Here is a 16372-nt window from a genome sequence, read left to right on the forward strand (position 1 = left end):
ACAGGTGGGACTACGCTCTATACTAAAGAGAATACATGATAACTTTTCAAAAGAAAATTAACCTATTCAAACTACAGTCAATTGATTATTATTTTTCCATTGATGTTAAGAAAATACACTAGAGCTCCTTATAGCCCAGTACCATTCTGTGCCAATGGTGTCAGGCAGAAGTTCTCTTTAATTGGATTTTTTCCTACTTCAACATGGCTCTTCTCTGTGGAACTTCACAACACCATATTGGTGTCTTTGAGGGACCGCTAACTTGCCAAAAGCATGAACATTATTGCCTTCTATTTACTTTGTGATGTAAAAGAAAAAAGAAAATATGTTATCTTTAGCATCTCGGTATTTCTACAGGATTAAAATATTTATGAACATTTAAGATTACTGTTTTTTTCCAATATTACAGATCTTTGAAAGAAGTACAGGGTCCTTTCTGTTGGAAAACTATTAATTGAGAAAGATTTCTTAAGAACTTTAGATGAAATTGGATTTAAGATGAATAAACTACCATTGCACTTTGTTAATTTGACATTCTGGATTTCTAGGAGGAAAAACAGAAAATATGCTTTGTATAGTGTTAGATACACCTTTTCAGCCCCCTAACCTTTAGCATGTGTTACTCTTTTATCTACATACAAGGGCATCAATCAGGTTCTGTCATTTTCTATAAATGCTTATAATGACACATGACTCTGAAATTGTATAAAAAGATAGACTGCTTCAAAGCATCTTTATGAGCAAACATTTGCTAAAGAACTTCTATATGAGGACCTAAGGACAGAGCCCTGTGCCAGGCTGTGGGTATATAAAGATGGATGGATATGGCGACTGAAACCTTGATTTTCTAGGATGGCTCCACTTGGAGGTACTTTCCATAGTCATTGGCATAGTATCTAAACTATACCTCCCAGGCTGCCTGTCTCTTATACTCAAAAGTGGCACAAAAGTCCTATGACAGTGCAAGTGTCCTGCTTTTTTTGTTCAGAATTTTGTTTTCCATAGAGTATGAACATGGCCCCTGCCCTTGCAGCTCTCAGAAAAAAAGTAAAGCTTTAAGTGAAGGCTTGACTGAGATCCTTCAATTGGGATTAGAGTTTATCAACAAGCGTTTTGCTTTAAAAGTTATTGTTTCCTCTATTGGGGGCCCAGATGGCACTGTGAACAGAGCAGTGCTAGGCCTTCTCAATGTCTCTCATGGCTTTTCCCTGTACAGAGTCTTGCCATTGTCCTATGTGTTCCCAACTGTCAATCCTGAAAAACCTCAAAATTGGGTAACCTACAAAAAGAAAGTCCAGGAGAGTTATCTGAAACAAGAGCAGAAGAGGACAGCCAGGGTCAAAGCATAGAGCCTTGGACACTTGGGAGAGGAGGTGGTGTGAAGAGCCTGGCAGAATGAACCTTCTCCACACTGTGCTGCAGCCCTCCTGCTGCGTCCCATGTCTCCTGGTGTGCCCCAGATGATGGGGGTGAAAGAAGGATGAAATCTCCTAACAGATGCTTGCTCTTCACTGGAGATGAGGGATCTATTATATGGAAGCCGAATTTGGGTGCTGAGAGATTAAGCTCTCTGACCATTTTCTGTCCCCTGGGCTAGTACAGTAGCTTCCAAATGGTCTGCTTACAATCCTGCTCCATTGTAGTGAGTGAGTGAGTGAGTGAGTACGTGTGTACTGTTGGTTGGTTTGTTTATACTGCTGCCAGAACAATCTTTTAAAAAACTAAACAGGAAAATGTCATTTTTTGTGCTTAAAATCACCATTGGCTTCCCACTGGACTCCAGATGAAACCCAATCTCTGCATATACTGTGGCCTAGTCCAGGAGTGGTAATTCTTAGCAAACAACAAATTTCTATTTATCTGGGCTGTAAAAGGGAGGAGAAAATGGTAATCTAGGAATCTACTGAGTGACATGTATGGTTCTTTTGTTTGTTTTTGTTTTTAACTTAGCCTAAATTTAACTACGACATTATATTGCGATCCACTATAGAACTAGTTGAGGACTTTAAAAACACAACAGACCAAACAGATGATGAGAAAAGAACATTCATACCTGTTTAGGGATCTGACCAAAGTTATTAATAAAACCTATGGTAGCTGTCTCCTTTAATGGGTCATTGATGTTGTAGATATCTACTTGACCCTCATAAAAGAGATGATGGAAGACATTTACAGCTTCTACTGCAGCAGGGCCTTGCTGTTTATAGCCAAAGATTAAGTCGATCCACTCATGCAGATGGGCACTCACGTAATCACATTCCAAAGCCTGCAATTTCACAACACAGACAGGTTCAGTCACTGGCTGACATTAATTACTTGCTCAGAAACTAAAAGAAAAGTAGCCAGTGGTCAATAGGAAATAAAGTAACTGAAAACCATGAAAACCATGTAACTGAAACAAGTGGGTGATACGTTGCTCAGAGTCCTCTCTGTATATTGTGGTCGTAACAGTGAAATTTAACTTTAACTGCAAAGTGTACTTTCATTACCTCACGGTGGACTCTGATGAATTCTCGTGGGTCCCCTTTTGCCCAGGGTGGAAGGATAACATCTCCAAGTTTGGTGCCATTTTGTTTGCAGCCTATGTAATTGGATACATTGGGGAGGGGGGGGATGGGTGGGTAGAGAAAGAAGGGGATAAACAGTAATTTCATATTAAAGTAAAAGAAATAGTGGGTTAGATTCAGCACCAGAACTCTAACATTTCACCACCAGAAAGGACCCTCAGAGATCACATACTTGGGCATTCCCCTACGACTGCCCCTTGGAGCACTTTCTCAAAGGCAACACTGAGGGGTCTCCATGGTTAAATGACTTCAGGAAAAGCTGAGTTACACAACAAAGGTAAACAGTTCTTTCCTGCAAGACCTCTCTGAGGCTTAAATAAGCTCATATATATGCCACCCTTCTCTAAGAGAGGTATCACATGCAACATTTCTGAAATTTAACTCACCATGGAACTCCTTTATAATGAAGCATTTTGCGAGGCTAGTGTTTTGAGTTTGGAAAAACTACTCAAATTCAATCCTCTTAGGACTGCTCATTTGGAAGACCACTAAGAATCTCTCTAAAACTTTTGTTTAGGCTTTTTTTAGAATGCTTATAGCTTGGTAAGTTGTTGGTAGTTAACCAGTACTGAATTTCTCTTCTTAATATGTTGACAAATTTGCTACCATTTACATAGAGGAGGTTATCGAAAGAATATCTAACTTCTCGGTCTAACTATCACAGTCTACTCAGGATTTTTTCAATATGTGTAGTTTCTTATATTTCTGATTCTTAAATTCTTGAGAGGGATTTGTAGAACTGACAAGCATTTTGCTATAGGGATTCTCATTTAAAAAATAAATTCCAAAACAATATAATTTTTTCTGTTACAATATCATTTAACAGAATAAACATTTGAAAAGACTATGGGGCTATCCAACAGAAAAACATCAAGTTGTGATAATGCATACCAAATAATAGTTACTCCAAATAAAATATTACCTTGTCAGCTAGATAAACTCTAAAATATTACAGCAATCATTTGCTATGAAATTTATCTGCAACAAAACACATTACATGGGCCTGCATCTAAGGAAACATGTTTTTTCTTTCTTTTTTTTTTTTTTAAGTAACACCAAAAAAAGTCACTTCAGAGAGTTTTTCCTCGATTAACACTGTGAAAAAAATGACTCTAAACAATAATGTTGACTTACTAGCTTAACAGTAGTTGGATTAAAAAAATAGATGTATTAGAAATTTTCACAGAGAAGTGCAGTTGTTAAAATCTCAGAACACAAAGGTGGCTCCAAGTGAGTGCCAATAAAAATATTTCTCTTAGAAACAATCTTGTTTTCATCATTGTTATTTGATGGCTTATTATAGTATGATATCAAGTGAAATACAAAAAGCAGTTTATTATTTAAATGAACATCTTGACTTGGCTGTAAAAATTATCGTATGACTTAAGAAAATAAAATAATCAACTTATTACACTCCACCCCCACCCCACCCCCACCCCCCATGTCACACTCTTACCCCAGACCCCCCAGAAAAGCCATTCAGGTCAGGCCTAATTTTTTATATGAAAAGTCTCATTAAAATTTTTTGATAATAAGAAGCAAATAATAAACCCCAGACTACTTGAGATGTAATCTACTTTTCAAAACTTTGCTCAGAATCCCTGAATGCTTATGTGATATAATTTTATTTTCTTATCAGTACTATCTGCAATTTAAAAATGTAACTTAAAGGGAACAATGTCTGTAGAAAACCCTGGACCTAATTCTGGTACTCTGTAGCAACTCTCCATCATTTATGTATCTAGGGTTTAAGGACAAGAAGACCTGGGATGAATGCTATTCATCCCAGAATCAGGGGAAAAAAACCCAAGTGCTCTTTCTTTTACACCATTTACTAACTTCTCTGTGTGGAGAGCCAAGCTGTGTTTCTTAAGGGGTATGATTTCAAGAAGGGAAGATGACTGGTTATGAAGCCTGCAACTTTTTAAAACAGATTATCATAACTGGATCCAGCGTTTCTGGAAGATTGGGGGATCTCTGTTTCGGAACCTCTCCATATTTGTAAGTTAATGTCTAGGGAAGGGGTTAGCATTCTCTGAAAGTAAGTTACAAATAAACTTAATAAAACAATAAAGTGTACCCACATTCCAGTGCTGCAGTACACATTTGTTGTTTCTGCCTGCTCACCATCTATTCTATTCCTTGGGGGGAACTATCACTCCCTCCAACTCTAAGTCCTAGAACTTGGTGTCTTCAGTGGATGAAGGGTGAACTTCAGGCTCAACGGAGGGAATCAGACTCAATTTGAGGACTTTTTCTGGGACTATTGATAGTTTGATTATCTTTCCCAATGGACCTGAAACTACAATTTCATAAGGTTAGGGCTGCTGATAGGCAATTAAATAAATAAAAATAATTTTTTTAAAAACAAATTTTAAAAGGAAAATCCTTCAAATGTATGGGATATGATTATTTCCCTGAATATTCCATTAGTGAAACTTTTTGAAGTAGTATACTACTGATTTATATGTTGAATTCTTAAAAAACAGTAAGAGAATATGGGGACTGGAAAAAATACGAAAACAGAATTTGGCAGGAATATTCTGAAGTAGAAATAATGGAATTTTGATATGTTTTTAAAGAAATACATGTTAGATCAGCAAATTGTGTTCCAAGAACTGTAACCAAAGTCAAATCTGCTTCCTCTAACTGTTAGACAATACAAAAGGAGAACAGAGTACTTAGGGAATTTCTCTCCATTTTATAAATGTCAATTTGGTCCTGTTTTTCTAGAAAACAGTAAAATAATGGAATAATGAAAAGGAATTTACATTAAGTTATTCTGAAATTCTAATTTTAAAATACATTAACATACAAACTGAGAAGGCCTCAGACAATATTTAAGATTAAAAGAAAATATAAAAAATTTTAGATAGACAATTCTTGGCTAGTAGTGGGTTTCAACAGTAATAATTTTCAATTAAATTTTCACCTCACCTTCATTTTTATTAAAATAACGATATTCTGAACACCAGATGTAATTTGTGTCAATTTTTAAATGTCCCTAGACTCCAAGTTTGAAAGATCTGTTTGGGGGCATAAATTTGCTTTTCTTTTTCTGTGTAATCACACACATCTGCAACCACAAGGATATCTTTTCTTTTCTTGTCAGGATGTGCTGCAGACTATCTTCAGAAAGTCATTTATTTCTACTGTTTTTTTTTTTTTTTTCCAGGCCAAACATTCCTAATACAGTGCCATAGATCTCATGTACCTAGATCAAAGTTGTTGGAATTGAACAGGAATTCCGGTAGATAAAAAAATTCTGGGATAAGTTCTTTTACATCTGCCATGTTGTGCTTTGACGCTGAATACCAGGCCTCGCGCACGCTGTGAAACATCCGGTCAGCCAGGTCGAAGTGACCACCCTGCAGGGCAGAAGGAGAAGGCACCTCTCGATTAGGGAACCATCCCCACCTCACAGTCTGTCAAGATCAAGGGCTTGAAAATCCCAAATAAATATGGTGACATTTCAGTTTCCCATCATCTTATGTCAAAAACATATAATTTTAAATAATCACAAGAGGAAAATTAATCTAATTCTCTTTGAAGCACTTCTTACAAAAGATGGTGAATACATTTGTTTTATAATCAAAATGAAATCCAAATATAAAGATTCAGAAGACAGTCATTTAAACAAACATCAGTTTTTTAAGACAGTAAGACTATAAAAAAATATGAGTTCTTCCATAGTTAGATGGTGCCCTCCTAATAAAAGATTCAGTGTAACAGCTGGGGATTGACTCATGTTCAGGTACCAAACCCTGGTCCTGTGGGTGTGGACCCAGTTGTAAACAGTACCTCTGAAGATTTATTAGTTTAGGGTGTGCCCAAACTGAATAAGGTTGGGCCTTAATCCAGTATGGCTCAAGTCCTCATAACCAAAGGAAACTGGTCACAGAAAAAGAAGCCATTATAGTAGGTGGAAGCTGGAAGTCAATGGAACCCAGGAAAGATTGAAGAAACCACCATGTGCACTGTAATATGATAGAAAAGCCGAGGAACTCCAAAGATTGCTGGCGAGCCAGAAGATACTGCCCCTGGGAGGAAGCAAGTCTTCCAGCCTCTGAACCTATTAGCTAATAAATTCTTGTTTTTAAGTCGACTTATTGTATGGTATTTGTTTTAGCGCTTAAGAAACTAAATAGTTTTTAGTACCAGAAAGTGGGGTGCTGCTGTGACAAATACCTAAAAATGTGGAAACAGCTTTAGAGCTGGGTAATGGGTAGACCTGGAAGAATTGTGAGGCACCTGACAGAAAAAGCCTAGACTGCTCAGAAGAGACTTTTCATAGAAACAGGGATGTTAAAGGTACTTTTGATGAGGTATTAGAAGGAAATGATGAATGTGTTATTGGAAACCAAAGAAAGACGATCCTTGTATAAAGTGGCAGATAACTTGGCGAAATTCTGTTCTGATGTTGGATGGAAGGCAGAATTTGAAAGCAATGAACTTGAACATTTAGCTGAGGAGATTTCCAAGCTAAGTGTGGAAGGTACAGCCTGGTTTCTCCTTACAGCTTATAGTAAAATGAGAGAGGAAACAGGTAAGCTGAGAACTGAACTCTTATGCAAAAAGAAAACAGAAATTGATGGTCTGGAAGATTCTGAGCTTATCCCGATAGCATGCTCTGAGACTAGGGCCAGAAGCTGCTCTGTCAGGGCCCTCCCTAACTTCCAGGAAGTGAGTGCCCAGGGGACAAAGCTTCACCTGAGGGTTTAGTTGAACGACCCTTTGCTAAAGAGGGTGAGCCTGAACATGGATCCAGACAGCTGTTCCACTGGAAGTTAAGACTGTAAATGCAGTTATCCAGGAAGGATCTGCAGAAAGATCTATTGTTTGGACCCCCTGGAACTGCACGCAAAGCTGACAAGGTTTTTGTACTTCCCAGGCCCCTTCTCCTGACTGATACTTTTCTGATAGCATATATCACCTTCTAAAACACTTTACAATTTACTTACTTCTTATGTTTTTCTATCTCTCACCACTAAAATAAAAGCGCCACAAGGCAGCATTTTTGTTTTCATTCATTGATATACTCAAGCACCTAGAATAGTGTGTAACACGTAGTAGGTGTTCAATAAATATTTGCTGAATAATTTAAAGACAATGTAGAGAAAAGCAATTATAATTAAGAAGACAAAAAGTGAGCTAGAATACATCACACTTTCTTTAATGTTTGTTGAATTCAACCAGTTAGGCTGAATTACCTATACCTGGATTGAAGGCATTTGACTAAATAAGTAGATACCTGTTGATTCTAAGTCAATTCTAGCTTATTGATTGATTTTAGTCCACTGAAATTCCACTTTAATTTTGTGTCACTACTTTGGTCTCTAAAACTTCACAGAGCTTCCCATTGTGCAGTGTAAAGATGAAAAAAAAATCCATAAATGTAAATAGAATGTGAGCTTGAAAAAAATGGGAAAATTAGAAATTTGAAGTTTTACCTGCAGCCTTAAGAATATCTGTGTGAAAGGTTCCATCCTTACAAGGTAAGAGGCCACGATCATTGCAGATGAATAATGGGTCCCATAGTGGTAGGCTGGCGTTTCTCCTGTTCAAGAAAATTAAAGCATAATTAAAGACAACATAAAAGAGTAAATACAAAAAATAAAATTGGTATTAATTTAAAATAGGTGAGACAGTGAACCTTGTGGTAGATGAAGTTTATGATTAACACAACAAATTTAAGTTCTTTCATGAAGTAGTACAAATGTACGACACTTGTACAGAGTCAATAATAGAGTGGTATATGGGGAAAAAAGGTACCTATTGCAAACTATGAACTACAGTAAGCAATAAATTCTTAATATTCTTTCATCAACAGTAACAAATGTACCACACCAATACTAGGGGTCAATAATGGGGGAGAGGGGGATATAGGGTATGGGGTATTTTGGGTTTTCTTTTTTTATGTGTATTTGTTATTTTTGTTTTTGGAAAATGTTCTAAAATTGATTATGATGATGACTGCACAAGTAGTTGAGATACTGTGAGACACTGATAGTATACTTTGGATGCATTACATGGTGTGTAATGCAATACATTTGCAGTTTTTAAAAAATAGGTTTGTTAATTTCTGATGGATATAGTAGGAGCAAGTTCACAGAAATGTTGCTATATTATGTAACTTTCTTGGGGTAAAGTAGGAACAGGTTGGAAGTAAAGCAGTTATCTTAGGTTAGTTGTCTTTTTCTTACTCCCTTGTTATGGTCTCTTTGAAATGTTCTTTTATGGTATGTTTTTCTTTTTTGTTTTTTGTTTTTTTAATTTTTTTTTTTCCATACAGTTGATTTAAAAAGGAAGAGGAGGTTAAAAAAAAAAAAAAACAAGGAAAAAAATATGTAGTGCCCCCTTGAGGAGCCTGTGGAGAATGCAGGGGTATTGGCCTACCCCACCTCAATGGTTGCTAACATGACCATAGACATAGGGAACTGGTGGTTTGATGGGTTGAGCCCTCTACCGTAGGTTTTACCCTTGGGAAGACGGTTGCTGCAAAGGAGAGGCTAGGCCTCCCTATAATTGTGCCTAAGAGCCTCCTCCCGAATGCCTCTTTGTTGCTCAGATGTGGCCCTCTCTCTCTAACTAAGCCAACTTGGCAGGTGAAATCACTGCCCTCCCCACTACATGGGATCAGACACCCAGGGGAGTGAATCTCCCTGGCAACGTGGAGAATGACTCCCGGGGAGGAATGTAGACCTGGCATCGTGGGACGGAGAACATCTTCTTGACCAAAAGGGGGAGGTGAAAGGAAATGAAATAAGCTTCAGTAGCAGAGAGATTCCAAAAGGAGCCGAGAGGTCACTCTGGTGGGCACTCTTATGCACAATTTAGACAACCCTTTTTAGGTTCTAAAGAATTGGGGTAGCTGGTGGTGGATACCTGAAACTATTAAACTACAACCCAGAACCCATGAATCTCGAAGACAATTGTATAAAAATGTAGCTTATGAGGAGTGACAGTGGGATTGGGAAAGCCATAAGGACCACACTCCCCTTTGTCTAGTTTATGGATGGATGAGTAGAAAAATAGGGGAAGGAAACAAACAAACAGACAAAGGTACCCAGTGTTCTTTTTTACTTCAATTGCTCTTTTTCACTTTAATTATTATTCTTATTATTTTTGTGTGTGTGCTAATGAAGGTGTCAGGGATTGATTTAGGTGATGAATGTACAACTATGTAATGGTACTGTGAACAATCGAAAGTACGATTTGTTTTGTATGACTGCGTGGTATGTGAATATATCTCAATAAAATGAAGATTTAAAAAAAAAAAAAGAAAATGCTAGTGTATTGATAAAAGCAGTTCTTTGGGTTCTCATTTTGTGACACCAAATGAAGTCAGAACTGGCATTTGTTGCATGGCAATATGATGATGATATTACTATCCCTCATATATTTGGCAGTAATCCAATAAGTATAATTTGGTTGCTCTTTACCCCAAACTTGGCACATCTACCAATTTCATGTTTTGAGGCTAATTGTTAATAGAAGCTAATTCTTAATAGCAACCTGTTTTCTACTAAATAAGGATATTGACCCACAGCTACTTTTTATGACTTTGCAATTATATATTTCTCTGGATTGCTTCCTAAAAATATTATGTAATTTTCATTATATACTCTCCTTAGCAAGGAAAGAAAAGAGTCTGCATGGAGATTGTTATTGGACTTAGGCTTAGTTCCCCCTCCCCCGCATTGTTTGTCTTGCCTGTTTGGGAGAGGGACAAAATAAACATTAAACATAATAAATAAATAAACTGCATGGTGTTTTAGAAGGGAGTCAATTCATTTTTTTAAAATGCAAAATTATTCTAAAAAGTGCCTTAATAAAATTAAAAGAGCAGCCATATAATCCAGTAATGCTTCCATTAGGTATATACTCAGAAGAACAGAAAGCGGGAATGTGAACAGCCATTTGCATACTGATGTTCATAGCGGCATTATTCACAATTGCCGAAAGATGGAAGCAACCCAAGTGTCCACCAGCTGATGAACGGATAAACTAAATATACATACATATGATGGAATATTATTCAGCTGTAACAAGGAATGAAGTCCTGATGTATGTGACAACATGAATGATTCTTAAGGACATTATGTTTAGTGAAATAAGCCAGACACAAAAGGACAAATATTGTATGATCTCATGGCTATGAGCCAATTATAATAAGCAAACTCAAAGTTAGAATCTAGAATATAGATTACAAATGGGTAGAGAATGGGGAGCTGATGCTTACTTCATGCAGAATTTCGATTTAGATTAATTGTAAATGTTTGGAAATGGATAATGGTGATGATAGCACATTACTGAGTATAATTAACAGCGCTGAATTGTTTGTGAATGTGGCTGAATGGGGAAGTTTTGGTCATCTATGTTACTAGAAGGAAAGTTAGAAGACAAAACATGGGACTGTGTAGCATAGTGAAACCTGTTGTAGATGATAGACTGTGGTTAATAGTACTAAAATAAGAATGTTCTCATGAATTATAACAAATGTATGACAGTATTACAAGGTGTTAATAACAGGCTAGTATATGAGAAAAAAATACACCTAATGTAAACTATGGATTATAGTTAACAGTAATATTTTAATATTCTTTCATCAATTGTAACAAAGGTAATACACTAATGCAAAGTGCAATAGTAGGGGTGTATATGGGAATGCTGTATTTTTTACATGACTTTTCTGTAAACCTACAACTTCTCTAATTAAAAAATTTACAATAATTTAAAGAAAATTATGCAAAGTGAAAGAAATAAGACACCAAAGTTAAAAAAAAAAATTAAAGAAAGCCAGTAAGTAAAATTGTAGTTCTTGGCCTAAAAATGATTAGAGATAGAGGCAGATTACAGTAGGAAATTTCTGCCCTATACAAAAGCAGACATAGTTACTTTAATTATACGATCCTGTTAATGCAAAAGAGCTTTCTGCCAGTACTCTGCAAGCAGTCTAGAAATGCCTTCCAAGCATGGCCCTAAGTCGTCATGCAGAACTGATTTTCTGACCATAAAAAGTTTTATATATGAGTGCTTATATACCATAGATATAATGATATGTAAGCAATTTGATGTCAGACCATCCAGTGAACAATGGCTTACTCTTGAAACTTAAGTATAAAGTCCAATGACAGGAAAAGCTACTTACCATTAGGATCTTCCCAGTCTTTATACCTCTTTTTATACTGAGCTAATCGTTCATCTGTCTGTGCTCCCATTGGCTTAGCCAGGCTTCTAAATGTCTTAGGATTAGTGAGATCTACCTCCTACAATACAAAACAAAACCAGATTCCAAATTAATAAATGCTCTGTACTTTTACTCAAGTAGGTACAGTGGCTGTAGCAGACAGTGATGACTTATAAATGCACTAGTATTTGTGGGTTCAAACTGGCAGAAATGGACTCCAAGACAATGCCATGTGGCCAACTAGCTATCTGTACTTTATCGGACAGACACATGGCAGTGTCTACTGATTCAGTCTGAAAGCATCTGCTTTGGAAATTAAGTGTTTCACAGAGGAAGGCATGGAGACCCAGGTTTGGATGAGGAATAAGAAGGAAAAATCTTTCTGGTCTTAGTAGGGACACAGCAGGAGATTTTGGACACAAAAGCTCCAATTCATCATGATCCTCCCAACACCCATATAACTGGAGGACTAAACCTCCTTTCTGTCCTCCCCTATTCCCCTATCTCATTTCCCTCAAACTTCATTCTTGAGCATTTTCTTCTCAGAAGGGAAGTGGATGTGACATAAACTAGGACACTCAAAATTCATTCACTTCTAAAAGACAATATCACAGCAAATCAAGCGACTTCCAAATGAGATGCATTCTTTCAGACTACCACAGATTACTTTGAAGGCCTCTATCTAGCTGACCTAATTCATAAATTTAAAAGGAAACCAAAATTTACTACCTGAGGATTTTAAAGGTAGAAATATGACACATGTATTTATGGGATATATAATTTGTGTCCATTTATAGGGCATCATGATCAACCAATTTTTCCAAACCTCTATTTTAAAAATCTTGGGCAGGAGAAATGATCATAATGGACCATAAATGATCCACATTTATGAAGATAAGGCAAGGTAGCACATCTGTACTCTCAAAGCCTACTCTCAAAGCAGAGTAACCCATTTATACTGTTTTGGCTGATCCAATACATATTAAATTGCATATTAAGGGCCGGGCATCTCTCTAGGGATTGGAAATTGAGAGATGTATAAGTTAGCCTTTTTGCTCAGGGACCTTACTATCTAATAGGATAAGACAAAAATCATGACTACAAAATACTGTTAAAAAAGAAAAAAAAGGAAAGTACAATGATAAAGCTACAAGTAGTATAGGGCTAGATGAAGGAGACAGAGAAGAGAAAGGACAGAAGGTTCCCCAGAGGTGATGGAGGGTGGCTGAAGGATGAAATGGTGAATCATTCTGGAAGAGAAGATGTGCATGGGAACTGCAGAGTAGTCCAGGCAAGTAAAGCAGCTGGTGTAAAGCTACTGAAGTATGAGAGACGGAACTGCAATTATCACAGGATAGCAGGTTGGGGATATGAGGGATATATAGGGAGGAACTAGCTTGTAAAGGGCATTTTGCTGTTAGCTGAGGTTTTTAAACTTTCTTCCAAATTGTGATGATGATTCACTGAATAATTTTAAATAGAGGAATGACTCAGTTAGATTTGTGTTTTAGAAACTCTTGCGATAATACAGAGGGCAGGATGAAGGAAGGGCAGACTAGAGCAGGTAGTCCAATTAGGAGGCTATTGCAATGGGCCAGTGAAAGACAGAGAGGGCCTGAAATGAGACACTGGCAATGTTGATGTAGACAAAGGAAGACATTTAAAAGAAGTTAAACGGTAGACATGCTTTGGCCACTGACTAGATACAGGCAGTGTGATTTCTACCTGCTAAGGCAGCATGGATGATGGTACTAATTCCTGAGATGGGGAATACAGAGTGAGGGTCAGAATTGCATTAGGAGAATAAGGTAGAGAAGTGAAGGTTCAGCAATGGCGTCTGCGAGATATATACTCAAGTATAGGATGATATGATTCCCCTACTCCCTCCAAACAGAACTGCATTCTTTTTGGACTTTATGTCTCTTCAAAAACTGTATTTTCTGACTTTAAAGACAAGTGTTCTCATTTTACCAATTGTGGTAGTGTGAAGCTGTATGTACCCCAGAAAAACATGCTCTTAAATTTAATCCATTCCTGTGGGTGTGGATCTATTGTAAATAGGACCTTTTGATGAGGCTCCTTCAGTCAAGGTGTGGCCCACCTCAGTGAGGATGGGTCCTAATGCTATCACTGGAGTCCCTTATAAGAGAATGAAATTCAGACAGAGAGAGAGAAGTCAAAAGCTGAAATGGAACCCAGAAGAGAAGGGAGAGACCAGGAGACACTGCCATGTGCCTAGCCATGTGACAGAGGAGCCCAGGATGGCTGGCAGCCAGTCTTCAGGAAGAGGGCATCACCTTGTCGATGCCTTCATTTGGACATTTTCACAGCCTCAAAACTGTAAGCTAATACATTTCGATTGTTTAAGCTGACCCATTTGATGGTATTTGCTTAAGCAGCCTAGGTAACCAGAACACCAATCCTTACTCCTGATCTCTTCTCCTTCTACCACATTTACTTATTAATTCAAATGTGCACTTAGGTATGCATATTAACTACATATGTAAATACAGATCACACATCAAATGCACTTGTATATGCCTGTGTATGTAGGGTAGGTTTCCATTCTTTCTTTAGACTACAATCTTCTCAGGCTAGAAGCTCTGTCTTTCTCCTTAACCTGTTGAAATATAAAACTTTTGAAAAAAAACAAACAGTCCCAATTCTAGTGGATGAGCAGGCTCAATGAACTTCTGAATTTTCAGAATGATTAATTATGGATTTTTTTCTTTCTTTCTTTCTTTTTTTTTTTTTGGTTAATCCAGCCCAAGCTTCTCTTGTTTTGCTTGTTACTATTTCATTTCAGAACTAATTCAACTTCTGTCAGATGGCAGGCAAATGGAGAGAGCAGGGGTAATAACATTTAAATGCATTGCTTTTGGTATTATTTTGAAACCTAAATCATGTCCATGTTGAATTGTTGGCACTCTTCTTACAAAGCTCCTTGAAATAGTACAAAAAATCCCTTCCATGTGTCAGGAATATTTTTGCAGAAGAGTCACTTCACCTCTTTCCAGCAAACACTTCAAACTACTCAGAAGGATTCTGACATTTACCAACAGATGCTAATTAATTAGCACTTCAGGAAACTGAATAAACATTATCAATTAATATGCAACAGCCACAAGGTCGTCAATTATCCAAACATGGTACAAGTCTAAGCTAAAATTCTCATTATCTTGGAATAAGGGCTAGTTGAAAATGCTAAACTATAAAGCAGATAAAACATTTGGGAAATGCAGTATTTTCTAATTCTTTTTGAATATGTTTCACTTAAGCAAAAAGATTTGAGATTTACCTCAGAATCGTAATCTGCAAGGATCCAAGGGAAGACAGGATATTGCATGAGATCATTATATGATCTTCCAGCCAAAGTGTTCAAATGCATCAAATATTGGAAGTTGCTGATTTCACCTCTCTTAGAAAAGATAAAGATTCATTTTACAGCAATCAATTATTTCCACTAAGTTCACTTTAAAAAATTTATATGCAAATGAAGTAAAGGACAGTTTCTTTTCTTTTTTTTTTTTTTAACAGATTTCAGGGCAAGAAAACACTTTTTCCTAAGAAGAACAACAACAAAACATTTTCTCTTGGTATATATTTTATGGATTATTAAAGTGCCTTTAACTGTATGACTTATACGCTTTAAGTATGAACCACTAAGGAAGCGTACATTTTCATTAAGCTTACCTCCCATCTCTGAGTCACAGACTTCTCTCCAACCAAAGTGCTAAGCAATCCAGATCTAAAGAGAAGAAATAATAAAATAAATTGTAGGCAATACAATTGTAACTCTGAATAATTATAGAGTTGAGAAATAAGTCACCTGGTCAAGGACTTTCAAAGTACAGAGAACCAATTAGTGGGTCATGAAATCAGTTTACTGTGTTGTAATCAGATTTTGAAATATGAAATTACATAAAATTGAACAAAGAAAAGAGAACACTGGAAGGCATCACATAAAGGAAAGTATTTTCTTCAAACTTTGTTTTAGTGTCTATAGCTTAGTTTGTATGCAATGTAATCTATATTTTTTACTGTGCGTCAAAGTCAAGGAATTTGAAAAACATTGATCTAGTCCAACATTCTACCTTTTACAATAATAGTTGAAATAATAAATAATATTTTGTAAATGGTAGGCACTCCTTAAAGAGATGTCAATAAATGAAAAACAGAATGAATGAAAGAAAAAGTGAATATTTTATGATAGGAAAATCATTGCTGTTCATGTCCTTTAAAATTATGTTCTACATTTTTGCATAGCATATTCTCCTAGAATCCTACAAAACCTATCTTATTTTAAGCAGCTTTATACACACACACACATCTATAAACACACACACACACAATTATGAAGAATATAAATTGGTCACTGAACCTTAGGAAAACATTTAATTATATATTTTATTATTTGAAAAAATAGGTTATAAACACATTCAGCTCAATAGGACAGATATCACTTTCTAGTTCTAGATAAATTCTCTCCATGGTACAAACTGAATGTGCAGGATACTTTCTCTGGAAAAATAGCTAGTATCACTCCTAAAATTTAAAAGAAATAGGGCAATTGAAAAGGAAGATCAAAGTTGGAAACAAAATTTTGCTTTTTGCC

At 36.5% G+C, this 16372-nt stretch overlaps 1 protein-coding gene across 10 annotated transcripts in view; it reads right to left on the minus strand.

The window, feature by feature from the left end:
* WDFY3 (WD repeat and FYVE domain containing 3) overlaps nt 1-16372 on the minus strand; it is a 364802-nt gene that overhangs the window by 26414 nt on the left and 322016 nt on the right. For all 10 annotated transcript variants that reach the window (XR_005215912.1, XR_005215911.1, XM_037830163.1 and 7 more), the window contains 7 exons: nt 15451-15505; nt 15056-15175; nt 11719-11836; nt 8018-8124; nt 5782-5935; nt 2490-2581; nt 2054-2266 (listed from right to left, as the gene is read on the minus strand). Coding sequence is in view for 8 of the 10 variants with exons in the window: in XM_037830163.1 (XP_037686091.1) it covers nt 2054-2266; nt 2490-2581; nt 5782-5935; nt 8018-8124; nt 11719-11836; nt 15056-15175; nt 15451-15505 (859 nt within the window). In the remaining 2 variants the exon portion in view is untranslated. The remainder of the gene's footprint in view (nt 1-2053; nt 2267-2489; nt 2582-5781; nt 5936-8017; nt 8125-11718; nt 11837-15055; nt 15176-15450; nt 15506-16372) is intronic.

The sequence above is a fragment of the Choloepus didactylus genome, chromosome 3 (genome assembly GCF_015220235.1).
Source record: "Choloepus didactylus isolate mChoDid1 chromosome 3, mChoDid1.pri, whole genome shotgun sequence".
NCBI classification, from domain to species: domain Eukaryota; kingdom Metazoa; phylum Chordata; class Mammalia; order Pilosa; family Megalonychidae; genus Choloepus; species Choloepus didactylus.